At 42.2% G+C, this 19206-nt stretch overlaps 1 protein-coding gene across 1 annotated transcript in view; it reads right to left on the bottom strand.

Annotated features, from left to right (window-relative positions):
- The window catches only part of slc35f1 (solute carrier family 35 member F1), a 140964-nt gene that overhangs the window by 72578 nt on the left and 49180 nt on the right, over window positions 1-19206 (bottom strand). The window contains exon 2 of the mRNA XM_053489551.1: window positions 11756-11931. Within this exon, the coding sequence (XP_053345526.1) occupies window positions 11756-11931 (176 nt within the window). The remainder of the gene's footprint in view (window positions 1-11755; window positions 11932-19206) is intronic.

Here is a 19206-nt window from a genome sequence, read left to right as displayed (position 1 = left end):
TGCTATGGTTGTAAAATGGGAATTAATACAATGGTCACCACTGGCCTCCATCTCCCTAGTTGGACTACAGAGGTTCTTACATGAATGAATGGATGAACAAAAAAGAAGGAATGATAACTATAAACATTGCTGGTTACCTCTCTGATCTAGGACCTTTATTGCCGATTACCCAGTTTGGTTGGGCGACCAAATCTGACAAGATTGTTGGTTGTTCCAAACATCTTTTATTTGAGAATGATGGAGGCTATCATGTTCTTGTGTGCTTTCAATGCTCCAAAAAGTTTCTTGTATGCTTCCCCAGGTCTGTGTCTTGATCCAATCCTGTCTCACGAGCCTGCAGATAATTTCATGGCTTTGTTTTCACTCTGAAATGCACAATCTACTGTGAGACCTTTTACAGACAGACAGGTGCGTGCCTTTCTCAATTATATCCCATGTATTCAATCAGGCACAGGTGGACTTCAGTCAAGTTGTAGAAGCATGTCAAGGACTACTGATAGGAGCAGGATGCACAATAGCTCATTTTCAGGGGTCGGAATACTTATGTAAATTAGATATTTCAGTCTTTATTTTCATAGAAATTATCAAAGCACTCCAAACACCTGTAGATTTATTTTGTCATTGTGAAGTATCGTGTGGAGAAAGATGAGGAAAAAGTACTTGAGTGCATTTTAAGATGAGAGTGAAACATAACAAAGTGTCTGAAACTTTACATCAACGCTGTGTATATCTATATATTTAACTCTAGGGTTATGGTAAGGGATATATATTCTTACGTATTTGGGTTAAATATGCCTAAAACTTAATAAATAAATAAATAAATAATAATAACAGGTGGCATGGTGGTCCACCGTCGCCTTGCACCTCGATTCCCAACTCTGTGTAGATGGAGTTTGAATGTTCTCCACTTGTGCTTAGTGGGTTTCCTTCAGATACTCCAGTTTTCTCCCACAGTCCAATGACATGCAGATTAGGCTAACTGGCAATATATATGGCCTATAGTGTGTGTGTGTAAGTGTGTATGTGTGTGTGCCCTGCAATGGAATGGCACCCTGTCCTCGTGCCTCGTGCCCTATGTTTCCTGGGACAAGCTCCAAGCTCCCTGTCACCCTATATACAGGATTAAGAGGTATAGATGATGAGTGAGAGTGAATAAAAATAACTTTGCGACAGTCTTTGACTGAAGATGCTTCTACTCTGGAACCTTTTGAAACAGTGTAAGGACATGTTTATAGATGGAAATTTCAAAGCACTTATGTAGGTCACTCTGGATACAGGCAACTGCCAAATGCTGTAAATATAATTGTACACTGATCAACCATTACATTAAACCATTAGTATTAAAACCACAGAGGTTTTGCGTTACACTTTTGCCACCTGATCCTTTGGGTGTATATATGTATATACACACACCGTATGTACTCATGATATAGATTTTTCTGCCATAATGGAGCATAATGCATTATACATTCTTATTAAAGACATAATTTTCTTACATGTTTTGAAGAATATTTAGGAAAGAATATTAGACCTCTGGATAAAATCATTAACCACTTCATCTTCAGTAAATACGTTCTTCACAGTGGCCTGCCCTTGACCCTTTCCCTGCTTGGTGCTCACTGTTTATGAGCACTGAGGGAGCCATCTTAAAATCATTGGAGAGGATTGGAGGAAAGGCCACATGAAACAGTAATGAGGATAAAAGCCACTCATTTTGGAGCGAAGATCCATTTCTCTACCACAATCCACTTCAATCAGATGTCCTCCATTTTACTGTATTTCCGACACCCATTTCATGTTTTCTTCAAATGTTCAGCTAGTGATAAAAATACGCTACTAGTGGTCTTCAAAAGGAAAGCCCGACTTTAACAAGATCCACAGGACTACAGGCATTTTTTTTGAAGATTACTGGAAGATTAGTGGATGGAAACTCAGTGCTTTCTTGTTAAAAGATCCTCTGGAGAGTTCCTATAGAGATTTTGAATCACAGCTTTTTGAATCAACTTTTAAAAAACTTTTTCAACCAGTCTTATATAAAAAGCCATGTCTCTTCAGGAGCATTTGAAGTTCCTACCAATTACCACTCTTTTGGGATACTTTCAGAACTTCAGAAGATTTACACTAATAGTACAAATCATGTACTTTTAGTGGTAGACGAAGCTCACTCACTTGCTCACTCATTGTCTATACTGATTATCCAGGTTATCCAGGAGACTTAGACATGCATGAGACAGGGTACACCCTGAACAGGGTGCCAATAACATTCACAAACTAAAGGTAATTTAAGAACGCCAATTAGCCTTCTCTCCATGTCTTTGCAGTGTGGCAGGAAACCAGAATACCAGGGAGAACATGCAAACTCAGCACACTCACAGACGCGACGCGCATAGAACAAGCACTTAAGTACAGTTAAATGCTCTGAATAGTAGTCATGAGGTGTTTGTGGTGATACACTGTTTGCCAAGAAAGGTGCTGTGTCTCCTCAGTCCAGTTGTTTTCACCCATATAGGCTTTAGTCCATTTAAATTGAACTCCAGTTTTTTTTCCTCTTGGTGCAGTTTGTTTTGTCTGGTGTGAATACAGTAATCCAAAACAAAAAGAGGTGATCTCTATCTGAATCATCTTGCGAATGCTGGTGCGGTCCTCTTGGGGAGAAAGTGTATTGAGCCAAAACAACCAAAACCATGATACATCCATGTAGATCATCCACAACCATGTAGATCATCAGAAATATCTTTGGCTGATGAAAATATTACAGTTCTGTAGGTTCATTAAGGGGAAGAGGTAGCTCAGTGGTTGAGGTGTTGGACTACTAGCCAGAAGATCTCAGGTTCAAACCCCAGCACTACCAAGTTGCCACTGTTGGACCCTTGAGCAAGGGCCCCTAATTGCTCAGATGCATAATTGTATAAATATAAGTATCTCTGGAACTAATCCTTGTAGGATTTCCTTCCTCTATTAACTTATTTTTTTCTTTTTGTTCACATGGTGGCTCAGTCGGTTAAGGCTGTGGGTTATTGGGTTACTGATCGGAAGGGTGGGGGTTCAAACCCCAGCATCGCCAAGTTGCCACTGTTGAGCCCTTGAGCAAGGTCCTTAACCCTATCTGCTCCAGGGGCGCTGTAAGCTGGCTGACCCTGTGCTCTGACCCCAGTTTCCTAATTGGTATATGCAAAAAATTGAGCAATTTCCCTCTGGGATTAATAAAGTTCTAATTATTTATTTTTTTTATTTTATTTGACCAATTAGCAGAGAGGATGTTCCATGGTTTACGATGAAGCATTTTGGTATGCTTGTTTTTTTTTGTTTTTTTTGTTTAAAAGAAATCGAACCAAGAGGAAAATTCTACAGATTTACAAACTCAAATGATTCGACCCAGAGTAAATGAACTACGGTTTAAAAGAACCACAAAATGTACTGTTCCAGAACTTTGTGGTTTGTGGTGATGCAATTTTGCAAACCTAACCTATTTTCCCAGCCATTCTTCCAAAAAAGCCATTATAGTTCAGTCTCTTCCGAATGAGCCGTCATAATCACAGCCAGTTAACATGTTTTTTGAGTCCTGTATGTCACATCATGTGGTTCTTTGGATTTCCTTGATAACTCTAAGCATGAAATGGTCTAAATTTACTGGGATGCTCACTCCTGGGAAGACTGGTAACTTCTTCCCAGCCTATTTATTTCTAATCAGTCCTTCTCACTGAACAATAATGAATTTTAAATGGTTTGGAGATGGCCTTATAACCCTTCCCATATTGTTGAGCAGTAACAATTGCTTCTCAGCGGTCATGGCTGATGTCCTTTCCTCTTAGTCTTGAACAGACACACACCTGAGTGCTCCAGAATAACAAACCACCAAAAGTTCTCCTTTTATACAGTAGATATACTTATTGATGATGGACTAATTTCATGCAGCCTACAAATAATACATGCTAATTACTCTTTTATGGTGAAAGCAGGAAGAGAGTTTTTCTTACTGGTTTCTAAATCTTAGTTTACTTATGAATGGATTTTTTTTTAGGGAAACCTTCACTTCAATTCTTTATATAAGTCAGGAGCACACAGTTGTTATTTAGATCCTGATGAATTTAAATATAGAATTGAAGGAGGTTGTAATTTCTTATTCCCCTGACTGTATTTGTATTATGGACAGGGATAAGCAAAAAAAAAAAAAAAAAAAAAGATCGGTCCTTGTGGCATAATGTTTTTTTTATGCTATCATAAGGATCATTAGCAGATATCTTTATTTAATTCATATTTTCAGCTTTAATTCAAGGGGTTTGTCAAAAATGTGTGGCATTAACCTTTTAGGAATTATATCTATTTTCATACACTTAAATAATAAATAATAGAACGAGCTAACATGATTACAAACATGTGCCTATGTGAAAAGCATACTCTATTGGGTTGATATCAGTTGCCCGACTCGGCCATCTCATCTCTTTGCTTTGGGTAGCTTTCACTGTATATTTTGCGTCATTTTCCATCTGCAGTATGAGATGGTGTGCTATTGGTGTTGCAGCATTTGCACTTATACACATATGCACTTTAGAATTCGCCAACGGTTCTCAACATTAATCATTTATTTGTGCTTTTTCAAAATAGCTTGAACAGCACATCTTGAAACCCCGGTCTGCTTTGAAATCATTGCCTGGGCAAGACAATATAACAATAGGTTACTTGCGTAACCCTGGTTCTCTGATAGCATTAAGTGAGGTGTCTCACTATGGGATACGCCCCTTCCGCGTATTCTTCAGAAGCCCTATTACACTACGCCAGCCCCAATTGGCTGGCAGACGTGACGCTGTGTCTGGGAGTGACCTCCCCCCCCTCCGTATAAAAGGGGCAGCACAGCGTCACTTCGCTATTCAAAACAAGCAACCTCTTCCTCGCTTCACACAGCAAGGAGGGTCATCTGGTGAGACACCTCACTTAATGCTATCAGAGAACCGGGGTTACGCAAGTAACCTATTGTTCTCTTTCAAGCATACGTTTCGGTGTCTCACTATGGGATATTCTAACTCCCGTATTGTCAGATAGCCTGTCTTGAAGTCTTCTGCCAACCATACCCAAAGCCTTCAGGGCTGAACGAGTTTTAGTTTTTAGATTCTGTCCCTACGCTCAGTACTGCATGAGCCAAAGTCTGAGCTGTAACGTCCAGTTTGTAAAATCTGGCAAATGTGTGCGGAGATGACCAGCTCGCCGCTTTACATATATCCTGTAATGTGATTCCCTTAAAGAGAGCCCAGGAACTTGACATTCCCCTTGTCGAGTGCGCGCGTACGCCAGTTGGGGGTTCTAGACCCTTGCTGGAATAAGCCAATGAAATCGCTTCCACTATCCAATGTGATAAGCGCTGTTTAGTGATCGGTTTCCCTGTACGAGGTTTCGTCCAAGAAACGAACAGCTGATCACTTTCCCTTAGACCTCTGGTCCGCTCTGTATAGATGCGCAGAGCGCGCACAGGGCACAGCGTGTTTAGCTTTTGCTGCTCTGATGAAGCAAAAGGAGGTGGATGGAAGGCCCTTAACTCAAAAGGGTTTATCGCACTAATGACTTTAGGCATGAATGCCGGGTTAGATTTCATAATTACTCCTGCATCCCCGGACATGAACTGTAAGCATGCTGGATGCACAGAAAGAGCATGAATCTCACTCACGCGCTTCGCTGAGACCAAAGCTACTAATAGTGCGGTCTTAAAAGACAGTGCCTTGAAATCAGCCTTGTCTAGTGGTTCAAATGGGGACATAGACAATGTATCAAGCACCAACCCCAAATCCCATGATGGGGTAAGTGGTTTAGAGACCGGCAGGGCGCGGCGCGCGCCCCTCATGAATCTGCATATCAAAGGATGTTGTCCCACTGTTTTATCATCAAAACCAATGTGACAAGCCGATATAGCAGCCAGAAACACTTTTATGGTTGAGAACGCTTTGCCTTTGTCTATCATTTCCTGAAGGAATGAAAGAACTACTGTACTGCCACTGAACACTGAAAAGGAATCTCGTGTCTAGTTGCGCACCAGCGTTCGAACACATTCCATTTACAATCATAAAGAGATCTAGTTGATGCCGCCCTGGCATTCTGTATGGTTTTGATAACACTGTCGGGTAGACCAGTTTTACTTAAGTTGGACCACTCACGGGCCAGGCCCATAGTGCCAATCGTTCCGGATGAGGATGGAAGATTTCCCCCTCCTCTTGTGACAGAAGGTCTCTGCGCTGCGGGAGAGACCACGGCTCGTCGTACAGCATATGTATAATCTCTGCAAGCCAGTGTTTCCCCGGCCATCTCGGGGCTATTAGTATTAGTCTCATACCTTCCTCCCTTACTCTGCAGAGTGTTGGTGATATGAGCGCTATCGGTGGGAATGCGTATAGGAGAGTGCGAGGCCACTCGTGTGCCAGCGCGTCTATTCCCAGGGGCGCGCTCTGGTCCTTCAGGGAAAAGAACAGGTGACACTGGGCATTGTCTTGGGACGCGAACAGATCCACTGTCGCTCTGCCATACATGCCCCAGATCTGTTCGATCACTTCTCTGTTCAGTTTCCACTCCCCGTAGAGGGGATTTCCCCTGGACAGCAGATCCGCGCCCCGATTCATCACACCCTGTACGTGTGTCGCTCTCAGGGATAGAAGGTTGACACTGCCCCATAAGATCAGTCTGCGTGCTAACGTGTGCAGAAGGAGTGATCTGAGGCCTCCCTGACGATTTATGTAGGCTACAACTGTCGTGTTGTCCGTTCTCACAAGGACATGTTCTCCTTTCAGAAAAGGAAGAAAATGCTTTAGCGTCAGAAAAACAGCTAGCATTTCTAGATAGTTTATGTGAAGATTGGTCATATGCTGACCCCATCTCCCATTCACTATTCTGCCCTCGTGAATGCCCCCCCAACCGGACAGCGACGCGTCCGTCGTTATTATCTTCCTGTGCCGAACTACACCCATGGATACCCCTTGAGTCAGGAAGTTCGGGCGTTTCCACTGGCGCAGTGCCAGAACTGCCTCTGACGTCACTCTTACCCTTTTCCGTGAGTGACGTACCGGGTCCAGCCTTTGGGACGCTACCCAGCGCTGGAGTTCCCTCATATGTAGTCTCCCTAGCGGGATAACCATCAGGGCTGAGGCCATCAGTCCTAATAATCTGAGGCATGTACGAAAGGAAACCTTGTTTCCCCTCTGAAAGTGGGTCATGCAACAGGTGAATCTTTTCACCCTGTCTGCCGATAGTCGCGCCCTGAAGTTCACTGAGTCCAGCGACAGTCCCAAATACACTATGGACCGTGTGGGAGTTAAAACACTCTTTTCTGTGTTCAATCTTAGTCCCAGTTTCTGTATATGTTCCAGAAGTATCGCTGTGTGCTCTCTCGCTTCTTGTTCCGAGCGAGCTGTCACAAGCCAATCGTCCATGTAAGTAGCGAGACGAATGCCTTTCTCCCTGAGCGGGGTGAGCGCCGCTTCTGTACATTTTATAAATACTCTGGGGCTGAGGGACAAGCCGAATGGTAGCACCAGATATTCGTATACCACACCAAGGAAGGCAAATCTCAGAAACTTCCTGTGTGGTGGGTATATCTTTATGTGAAAATATGCGTCCTTCAGATCGATTGATGTGAACCAATCTCCCTGGCGCACTATTTGTAGGAGTGTAGAATGCGTGAGCATTCTTAATCTGTATCTCCTTAGGTATACGTTCAACGCACGTAGATCTAGTATTGGGCGGAGGGCTTGGGTTCCCTTCTTTGGGACGAGAAAATATCTCGAGTAAAACCCGCTGTGGCTCTCCTCTGGTGGAACCACTCTTATTGCCTTTTTGTTCAGCAGAGAGGAAATTTCCTCCTGAAGGACATGCTTCAACTCCCCCTTCACCTGGGAATGAATTATCCCTTTGAATTTTGGAGGGGAAGTTGCGAATTGCAGTCTGTACCCGAATTGTATTGTCTTTAATACCCAGCGGGACTGCGTGCATTCTTGCCAGCTGCGTATCTGCAGTGTTCTGGCGCCCTCGCGCGGCTGAGTCACAGACGGTTCTGTGGTCTGTACTGCGCATGCGCGTGCACTTAGCGCTTTGACAGAATCTGTGTGATCCATCACCTCTGTGGGAGCGACAGCTCCCCGAGGTGACATTATATTTTGGTTTATTGATATGTTTTGCAACATTTTTTTTGGGGGAGATATATTTTTTGATATTTTTTGGGGGTTCAGTAAAAGCTTTATTGGGGTTTGAACGTGAGACATGCTTGTGATACATTGATGTATGTACACTGCTGCACCGTTCCTCTTTCGCTTTACTGTCTTGCCCCTGGCCCACCCGGGCTCTCCCCTCCACACAGAACAACTTCGGACCTCGGAACTCGTCCTTTTCAACATTTGAGGGTCGGGAACTAGCGAAATGGGGGGCTGTTGGTTCCCTTCCCGAGGAAAGACCCCATCAAACGGCCTTCTTCTTCCTCCTCACTCCCTGAAGATGGGGTTGAGGATGAGGATGGGGTTGAGGAGCAGGCTGTGCCGTCTGAGTTGCCGCTGGCGGATAGTTTCTTCTCTGCCAGGGAGATCTTTGCTCTGCGACTCCGCCTTGGCCAGCTGAGCTTGTGTTCGGCCTCTGCCTTTTGGGGATGCGATAACTGGGGGAACGGCGGGCTGTGACCTGTGCGAAGGTCTGCCTGAGTGGCGGGGGGGGGGGGGGGGGGTTCGGTGACGCCTGTGCCTTCCTGGGCATACAAAGCTGTAGCGCCTCGTCATCCCTTTTTTTTCTCCTCACATCTCTTTTGCATCAGGGTGAGAGCCGAGCCGAAAATTCCGTCAGCCACCACTGGTGCATCTAAGATAGACTCTTTCTCTCTGTCGGAGAGATTCGCCAAGTTGAGCCACCGGCCTCTCTCCTGAATGACCATCGTGGCCATTGCTTTCCCCGCGGCTTGTACCGCGCACCTCTGAAGCCTCAGAGAGAGATCTGTCACTATACAGATCTCCTCCCACTGTGTCTGACCTGGTGTGGCCGAGGCTTCGTCCTGCAGCTCCGCTTGGTACGCGGTCAGCAGAGAGGTCGCGTTTAGAGCTCTGACGCAGAGCGCGACTGCCTTGTATGCACGTTCCGTCATGTTTGACTGGAAGCGCTCCGTTTTCGGGAGCAAGTGCGCAGCCACTAACCGTTCCATAGGGGGCATCCTGAAAAGTCCCTCTCTTTCCATGCCCTCCACGTCGAGTGCAGATCCCCCCTGCACCGGCGTCTTGCTCGTAAACGGTTTTTCCTTCCATGTCACCGCGAGCTCCTCCAGGAGCTCTGGGAAGACTGGAAGGAGCTGCCGTGCCGCCCGTTTCGCTCTCGGCAGCCTCTTACCTTCGTAGCGAGACTTTGCAGTCTCTGCCACTACAGTCGGCCACTGAATATTCAGCTTTTCCGCGGCGCGTTTGCACACGTCCTGCAGGTCGACGCTCAGGAGCGGGGATGGTACCCCGTCCATAGCTTCAGCGGCACCTGTCGCGGCAAGAGGCTGTGCTGAGTGCACGGGTGGAAGGAAAGGGGAGTCCTCGAGATCCTCCGCTTCCTCAGAAAGGAGAAAGTCGGACTGACCCTCTTCCTCGAAGTCTAGCGCGCCTTCCTCTTCGTCAGTGCTGAGCACACTGGGTAGAGGGGCGCAGACGTCGAGCTGTTCACCCCAGGATAAGGCTGCCGTGGTGGGCAGCTCCACAGGGATGGATACCTGTGGGGTGGCAGCTGGAGTGGGGCTAGGTGAGAGGAGTGGGTCGAGGCCCGACAGGCTGGCTTGGCGCGCTAGCCTGCGACGAAGGCTCTTCGCGGTGAAGCGTGCGCAGTGTTCGCATGAACCGGGGTTGTCTAGCGCTAGTTGCGCATGTTTCAGCCCAAGACACGACGAGCAGACCTGGTGTGTGTCTTTGCTCGAAATTTTGTTCCCACAAACACAAATACGCACGTCTCCTCCCTCTCTAACCTTAGCGGTCTGCGTTGCTGCAGCCATATTGTTTTTAAAAACGGTCCTAGAATCAACTGGAGTGTCGATAAAAGGAGCTAGGCGAAAGACGGTGTGGTGACCAGTCGTTCTGAAAGATAGGCTTCTGGTGTGAAGCGAGAAGAGGTTTTTGAATAGCGAAGTGACGCTGTGCTGCCCCTTTTATACGGAGGGGGGGGAGGTCACTCCCAGACACAGCGTCACGTCTGCCAGCCAATTGGGGCTGGCGTAGTGTAATAGGGCTTCTGAAGAATACGCGGAAGGGGCGTATCCCATAGTGAGACACCGAAACGTATGCTTGAAAGAATACTGTTCTACTGCTGATACAGTATAGCCACCTTGTATCTTGTTCCTCTACTCAGTCGTGTATGACCTGTTCTTCCACAACTTCTCCTTAGTTTCAGAGTTTGGCTTTTCCTCAGTCAGTTTTAAGCCTCCTATACAGCTGTTTCTGTGTCAGTTAATGACGGTGTTTTAACCTACATATGAAATTAATGACCATTAGCACCTGCTTGGTATAACTGGTAAATCATACACCTGACTCTGATCCTACAAAATCTCTGACTTTTTTTACGTGTAAGAACAGATGCTGGTTTGAGGATGGATTCTTACTTTTGCATTTCCCCACATCTGTCAGGCTGTATCTAAAGACTATTTTGTTAGCAATCAATCTATTGATTATTTTTCAATTAGTTAATTAGTCTAACGATTATTTTTCATGGGTAATCTAGTGATCTTTTTTTCTGTTTGAATTATTAATCTTTTAATTAATAAGTGTCAAGAATTAATAAACCCTGTGGCCACGTGGGAGGCGCATTAAATGACAGAATTTACATAGACAAACTTGCATTCAGCCTTGCATTTCATAAGATCCACAAAATAAAATTAGTGACATTTTACTGTATGAATAATATTAACTGCATTCCTCTCCAAAGGCCTAATTCATTCGTCACTTATTTTAATATAAGGTCTATGTAGGAGGCAGCCATTTCAAACTTTAACTCTACGTCATTAGTTTAGTCTAGACGCGCATAAACACAAACAAACTGTTCACAGCTCGCCAATGCGCTGTAAAGCGGAGTTGCCAGACTATCTGTTAGCATCTGCCCTGGAGAATCTTCCTCTGAGTCCTTGTCTGAAACGCAGCTGATAAGAGCGCAGTGACTTCCAACAGTCAGACTAAACTCCTAATACATAATTAGGCTGCTGTCTCTTTGTTTTGAGGTCAGAGAGACGTGCGTGCGTGTGTGCGTGTGTGTGCTGTGGTGAGTCATTTCACTTTGACACAGCGAACAGAGTACCTTCTTATTAGATGTTTCTTTAAAAAATTACTATTTAATTACCATTAAACCATAAATACTTTTATGAATATACTTTTTTAGGTTTGTGCGTCTCAGTTTGCAGCTCATTCAATGCAAATGCAAAATCATTTTATTTAAATATATATCTAAAATATGTAATGTGTTTTCTTCAAAGCAGAACCGTTCCTCTAGCCATGTAAGTCATGTGTAATTCTGACCAGTACTAAAGTAAAGACCTAGAACTGAGATTGAACAGGCCTTTTTTTTTTTTTTCTAACCAGCATAATAATTTTGCTTAAACCCAATGCCCAAATCCCAGCCACTGGATACAGCGCCGGCCGCAAGCCTGGATAAAATTGGAGGGTTGCATCAGTAAGGTCACAAACCTGTGCCAAGCTGTGTGCGGATCAGATGATCCTCCCAACAGGAGCTGCCGAAAGACTAAAAATTTTGCTAATAACTTTGCTTTAGAAGAATTCCTTACCCTGCCTGACTGCAAGTGTGGTGGTGTAGACCAGAAACAGCAGGATGTAGTTGAGAAAGCACTGGAACACGGGTGTGGTGGCGTGGTAATCAGTGGCCAGGTACTTGCTGGTCAGTCCGATCCCGCAGATGAGCAAAGACAGGACCTGACCCAGCGCCAGTGTGAGAAGGAGCTCTCTGTGGATAAGAACAAACACACAACATGGTCAATACTGCACAAAACAAGAGCACAAAACCATGCATCCATGCTAATTATAATATACTACTACTGCTGCTGCTAATAATAATAAAAATAGTAACAATTATAATAATCTATTTTCACAGAAACATGTCGCTCAGTATCCCTACTCTCTTGAAAAAAAATCACATCAATCAAAATTATGTAGCCCCTTCAAAACTGGCCCCCCAACTCACTTCAAAGTCGATCAATTGAAAATGAAGAGACATCTAGAGCGTGCAGGGAGTGAATCATAAAAAAACTATTTCAATCTGTCCCTCACTGATTCTCACACAATTGGGCGCAGACACCCACACAACGTATGCCACAATCTTTAGCCAGGTCTCCTGAGTGCACCAAGAAAGAATGGAGAAGATTGATCAAGCAGCTGGGGGGGATATGAGAGTTTGATTGGGATCCGAAACGAAATGGATCTTCTCATAGAAAACAATTCACTTTTCACGCTTAATATTTTGCCTAAAATACGTCGACAAAACAACTTTGGAAATAGTGCCATTCTTCCCCTAACTTTTGGTGTACTGGGAGCAAACTTCTAGCTAGGACACATGTCTACGTAGGTGTAAATGCCGCTGCTAGGACAACTGGGCTAAACCATGCCCCTTCCACTCACACACACTCAGCCATCAGCCAAAATTTAGCCTGATATCTAGAAAGATTTCTGAATCATTTCCACCATTTTGCGCTCCTACTCATAATTTCTCCAGAATATGTCTCTATTATTATTATTATCAACCTTTTTTATATACATATTGTCCTTGAATTCACATCATACTTACCTATTTAAGAAGTAATTGCATAAATGTATTTCTGGTCTTAAATTGCTTTACATTGTTTTAATGCAATAAGAATTATTATGTATAATTTATTATGTACATTTTATACAAAATGTATAATGTATATTTTACTATAGTGACACATTTCGATAAATTTTTTTTTTATGATATTCAATAAAAAAATTGAAAAAAAAAAACAAAATAAATAAATTGATGGTATGAGTCTATCAGACAAAGCAGCACAGCCAGGTTTTAAGCACCTCTGTGTCACTGCTAGGTTGAGAAGCAACCAAAAATCTGACACTGACAGTGATGAAGAAAACAAGTCACAGATTGTGTGTGAAAAACAACGGTAGAGGTGCATTGAGTAAAAATGGAGACGCAGGTCTTCCTATCACAGCGTTCACATATAACCACAACACAAACTCATAATCAGCTCAATTCATTCAGCTGAAAACAGAACCCTACGCTGAACAGAAGCTATTGTGATGTTTTCACTCTTCCATCAGCAGGTCAACACAGAAATCAAACTTCCTCTGAAGTGGCAGCTTCAGTAAAGTCTGACCCTTTTAAAAGGTACTGTATGTATGTACTGTGTGTGTAAATATGTGTGTGTGCCTGCACAGGAGAGTAAGGCTGAAGAATACGAGAAAGAAGGAAAGAAGCAAAGGATGGAAGGATTGTCAGAAAACGGAAACAAGCCACAGGGGGATGAAGCTCCTTTTCCCCAAGCCAACACGTGGTGCATACTAAAGCAGGTTGCACTGCAGAGCCACACACACACACACACACACACACAGAGCTAGAGGGCATCACAGCAAAGAAAAAAATGTATGTATTTAAATATCATTTGATTGAAAATAGAAATACGAGGCACCTCATCAAACTTGTACCTAATAAACTGGCGACTCTGAATGTTGTTTGTAAAAATAATAAGGTCATATTCAGCCAAACAACAATTATATAAGGTAATGAAAGATTTGTTAATCTCAGTACTAATTTGGATTAAAGTTGTGGTATAGAGTTCAAACCCCACTTTAAGCAGTAGTAGTGGAAGGACTAACAAGTGTAGTAGCAGTAACAATTGTGTTAGTGGTTGCAGTAGTAGAAGTAGTAAAAGTAGTAATATTGATATTAGTAGTGATCGAATCAGTAGCTTTGTTATTAGTACTGTAGTAGCAGTACTGGCAGGTACAGTGTAGAAGACGTTGCGTAGTTATAATAATAGTGATAGGAGTAGTAACAGCAGTAACAGTAGCAGCAGCTCCAATAATATTACTAACAGGAATAGTACAGTAGTAGTAATCGCAGCGACAGAAGCACCAGCAGTAGAATGAGTAGTAGTAGTAGTAGTAGTACCAAAAGTATTAGTAATAAGAATAATGTTAGTAACAGCAGCAGCAATATCAGCAAAAGCAGAATTTGTAGTAGTGTAAGTGGCAGCACCAGTGACAGCAGTATTAGTAACAGAAGTAGTAGTAATAATAGCAGTAACAGTAGCATCAATAATAGTAATAGCAGCACACACATTATTAGTAGTAGTATACAGTAAGTGGCAGAAGCAATAGTAGTAGAAGTAGTGGCAGCAGCATTAGTAGTGGAAAACAGCAATAATGTTAGAGTAGAGTAATAGCAGCAGATGCAGTAATAATAGTAGTATACAAAGGTGGCAGCAGTAGTGGTAGCAGAAACAGTAGCAGCAGCAGTAATGGCAACAGCAATAGTGTTAGTGACAGAGGTGGCAGCAGCAGTAAGAGCAGCAGCAGTAATAGTGATAGCAAAAGTGGTTGTAACAGAGGTGGCAGCAGCAGTCGTAGTAGCAGTAAGAGCGGCAGCAGTAAGAGCGGCAGCAGTAATAGTGATAGCAAAAGTAGTCGTAACAGAGGTGGCAGCAGCAGTCGTAGTAGCAGTAAGAGCGGCAGCAGTAAGAGCGGCAGCAGTAATAGTGATAGCAAAAGTAGTCGTACCAGAGGTGGCAGCAGCAGTCGTAGTAGCAGTAAGAGCAGCAGCAGTAATAGTGATAGCAAAAGTGGTTGTAACAGAGGTGGCAGCAGCAGTCGTAGTAGCAGTAAGAGCGGCAGCAGTAAGAGCGGCAGCAGTAATAGTGATAGCAAAAGTAGTCGTAACAGAGGTGGCAGCAGCAGTCGTAGTAGCAGTAAAAGGGGCAGCAGTAAGAGCGGCAGCAGTAATAGTGATAGCAAAAGTAGTCGTACCAGAGGTGGCAGCAGCAGTCGTAGTAGCAGTAAGAGCAGCAGCAGTAATAGTGATAGCAAAAGTGGTTGTAACAGAGGTGGCAGCAGCAGTCGTGGTAGCAGTAAGAGGGGCAGCAGTAAGTTACTAGCAGTTACTACTAACAATTTTAGTAGTAACTGTAGTAGTAACAGCAATATATTAACTAAGAAGGAGGACAAAGAAGTGGAGGAGATCGAGGAGGAGAAGGAGGAAAAGTAGTAGTAATAGGACAAGTAGTACTGTAGGTTATTATTGTTTTTATTATCAGATACACAAATGAACCTACAAAATTGTCCCTAAAGGCAATTTTCTTTTACTATAGAGCCATTGTGCTGGTTTAGGATCAGGGCTGACAGCTGCCTCACTCTGTCTATGTCTCTTCCAATTTCACAAAATGTGAGAGGTACAGCCGGCATGTCTCCACAGCTCCCTCAATATGATGACACTACCAGAAATAGCAGAGCTCAGTGAGGTAACCTGAAAAAGCCGATATGGATCCAGTTAAACTCAACCCGGATATCTCGTCCTGGCATTGACACGTTTACTACTATTAATTTTACAGAAACCTGAAGTCTAATTTCAGCATGTTTCCCCAAGGATCAGTGTAGGCGAGAACAGCCAGTTTCCTCAAGTCAATGCAATAGACCAACAAAAAAAAAAAACTAAAATACAAATGTCTCAATTAAAATAAAAACTAAGACATATGATTACATTTATTATACCATAACAGCTTGAAGTTGTACCAAAAATATTATCAACCATAAGTAAAGAGGGAAAAAATATAAAAATCTACTATTCATGCATTTAAACACCATTCAGTGTAAAAGCAGACCTCAAGAAGGAAGAAAACTAAATGTCTCCTCACATTGAAGGCTAAACAACTGTGTGTACTATCGAGATAAACATGCAAAAACAATTAAATAAATAAATTTTTAGATACATGTAAAAATAATGGCAAATTGCACATAGCAGGTGGAAAAAGATGAAGGTTATGCCAGTCCTTGCCTCAGGCATCCATCCTCTCCAGCTGCAGTTACCAGAGACCAACCTGACACTTTCAAACACTGCTACAGAAATTGTGTGCCGCTGGCCTTGGAGAACCATCCACGTGGTGAAATCTTGACATTTTTGAAATTTTCCACTACAAATGCAGCTCTGAAAACTTTCCTGGACTCATATATGATGTGTTCATCAACCAGAAGAAAAAAATGTAACTTTTCTACATTTGGTCACCCGTGCAAAGTGGAAGCAAAGAACATTATGTTTGCGAATTCTAATAAAATTCCATTAAAGGACACCACCACACAAAAGCATAAACTATGAGGGGTGTTCAGGTCAAACTGAGACTTTTGAACCCAGTGCACAATAACAAAATGTGGTTATTAGAGTAAAAACTCACTTTATTTCTCTATATAATTCTCCTGCTACACTATGAATGCACCTATTCCAGTGTTTTACTAGTGCTTGGATGCAATCAAGGTAAAAAGTTTTCTCAGTATGCACGAGCCATGTTCGGACTATATGTATCATGTCTGGCAGACAGGCCTCCCAGGAACTCCTTTAATGACCCAAACATGTAGAAATGGCTTGGACCGGGGTCAGGCTTTGAGCAATCTCAGTCGATATTGTTATTTACTTTTAAAACGCTTGCACCAGTCAAATATTTGACTGCAGTTACAGTAAGAGTCTCATAACTGTACTCTGCTTTGAGTCTTCTGTAAATGTCAATCTTTTTTTTACGCCTTCATTCATGAGAAAGTTATGGTTTGACTTGGATACACATCAGATATAATAATTTAATTAGCATTTATTTCAAAGTATAATAAAATCTAAAAGAATACATAATGCAACTTAACACATAACAATAAAAGTGAACTATTAGACATTTTAATCTTTTTCTAACTATACGCAGGATTCGTTTTATAGACAACACAATGATAGGATATTCAGTAACCCCACTCATCCAATCACAGTAGTAGTCATTACATATTTAATATCCCTTATTTATTCGTTTGATTGTTTATTCGTTAAGGAGCATACATTAACAGTTATGTTTAAAATAATCTTAATCTGATCTAACGTAATCTTTAATGTGACAGGAAATAAAATCCCCAGGGTTAGGGTGGTCACCCACGTCTATATTAATCTATTTATGGGGGGAAAAAACATGTAAATAATGAAAACTGTGTAATCATGCTAATAATTAATCACACCGGTCTTTCTACTCTATTCTCTGAGGTAAATTTCAGTCGCGACATCTAATGAACAAGAGCCTTATCGTTGTCTGTTAATCTTTGTTATGCTAACAGTGCTAAAACAACTGCTGATTAATTAAGCAACGTTTGGTTTGTTGGCTAAATATCCATTTTTTTTTTTTTATTAGCATTCGAACACAGACACTTCCTCACAACAGTACACGTTCACAGACTGTTATTTAAACAGCTTACAAACTAAATGTGTGTTTTGCTATCGCATGTAATTAGCAACTTGAACACAGCCTGATATTGATATCTGGGTAATGAAATTGCTTTTAGCTAGCAAGCTAGCAATTAAAACATCTTTACTGCTTGCACACTTACTGTTCCTGCAGTTGTGCTTATTAAAGTGCCCTTATTCCCCTTATTTGATCTCTGCAGGAAAACCTAGCCAAGCAAAACAATAGAATATTTCCATGTTTTTTTTTTTTTTTTAAGGAATAATTTTCGTTGTTTCTTTCCAAAAAATTGAGGTCTCAGTTCAAGGAAAGTTTATTTTTCAGGTATGTCAAGACATTTAAATGCCTAATTCAAGGATAAGGTAAAATATGTAAAGTACTCTCCCTGGCCAAAAGGTCCACACGCTAATATTTCATTTAACCACCTTAAATATTTATTACAGTTCCCAGAACCACTGTTTCACAATCTGAGTCCTGGAATATGACTGTGCCATCAAGGAAGAAAAACTTCATAGATGTGATACCCTGGTCATTTAAGGCCATCTTCTGACTTGCCACATGATGTTCCTGAGTCTAGACCACAGATCATAACACAGCCTCCAGAGTCTTGTACAGTGGCTACTATGCATGATGGTTATGCATCACTTGATGCACTTCCCTTCTTTCCCTGACACACACAACGCTCTGGAATGCTGTTGATTTTGATTATGATGCAACTTCCACTAAGCGTTTACGTTATCTACAATCATGATCATTCATGATTTTTTTTCATAAACACCAGTTTAGTTCTATCCTTCAAAGTTTTAATAACATTTTGACCAGTTCTACTGTAGAACAGTAATTTGACCCCAGTAACAGGCAGAAAAAACAAGTTTGTTATATTTTTTTAATCTGATTTTTCCATTTCTCCATTCACATCTAACGGGTTTTCCCAGGCTGCCACAGAAATAATTTATTTCCTGAAATTTGCTCACTGCACTATTTAGGATTAATTGGAGCTATTGGTTTTCCAGCTCTCTGATGATTTGGGCTGTAATTGAGTGCTGGGAAATTCTGCGATAAGGGGATTACTCTGATGGAGCAGATATCATAGGGTGTAAAAGGCATTTTTTTCAGACTACTGTGGAAGGCATATTTGCTTATTCTCTCACAGGCACATGCAATAACAGAACTTTGCTCTCAGCATTGCTGGGTGCCATCAAAAAGAATAGCAGGAGTAATTACCTTCATTACATTAAACGCCTGCAAAGCAGAACAAAACAATAGTGCGGGAATAAAAAGGATCGAGCGTTGTCTGTGAGGCGGCTACAAAGGTTTCTGTTGTTCAGTGAAAAAGTAAAAGTTTAAACCAGTAGCCATTGTTTCTAATAGTAATGGAGGAGATGTGTGGAGTGAGCAATGACATTGATGGATCAGGCAGGATAAAACAGTCTTACATCAGATGCTATTTACTTTAATACGAGTCTGTCTCAATCCACCAGAATCACTGGCTGTTATGCAGAAGTTACATCAGATGGTAGAACAAGGACATGCAATAAAAAGCAGCCAATAATGCCTTGGTGTAAATAATCATCTGAGGTTGTACTGTTATAAATCTATGATACGACTTGATACGGACATGCCACATAATGCTTTGCAGTTATTTTGCTAGTTTTGATGATGATAACGGTTGTTTATGAGAAAATGGTGTAGACAAATACAGGGGTTGGACAATGAAACTGAAACGCCTGGTTTTAGACCACAATAATTCAATAGTATGGTGTAGGGCCTCCTTT

Source organism: Clarias gariepinus, chromosome 27, assembly GCF_024256425.1.
Source record: "Clarias gariepinus isolate MV-2021 ecotype Netherlands chromosome 27, CGAR_prim_01v2, whole genome shotgun sequence".
NCBI lineage: Eukaryota > Metazoa > Chordata > Actinopteri > Siluriformes > Clariidae > Clarias > Clarias gariepinus.
The sequence above is the reverse complement of the archived record's forward strand: the minus strand, read 5'-3'. Positions and strand labels throughout refer to the sequence as shown.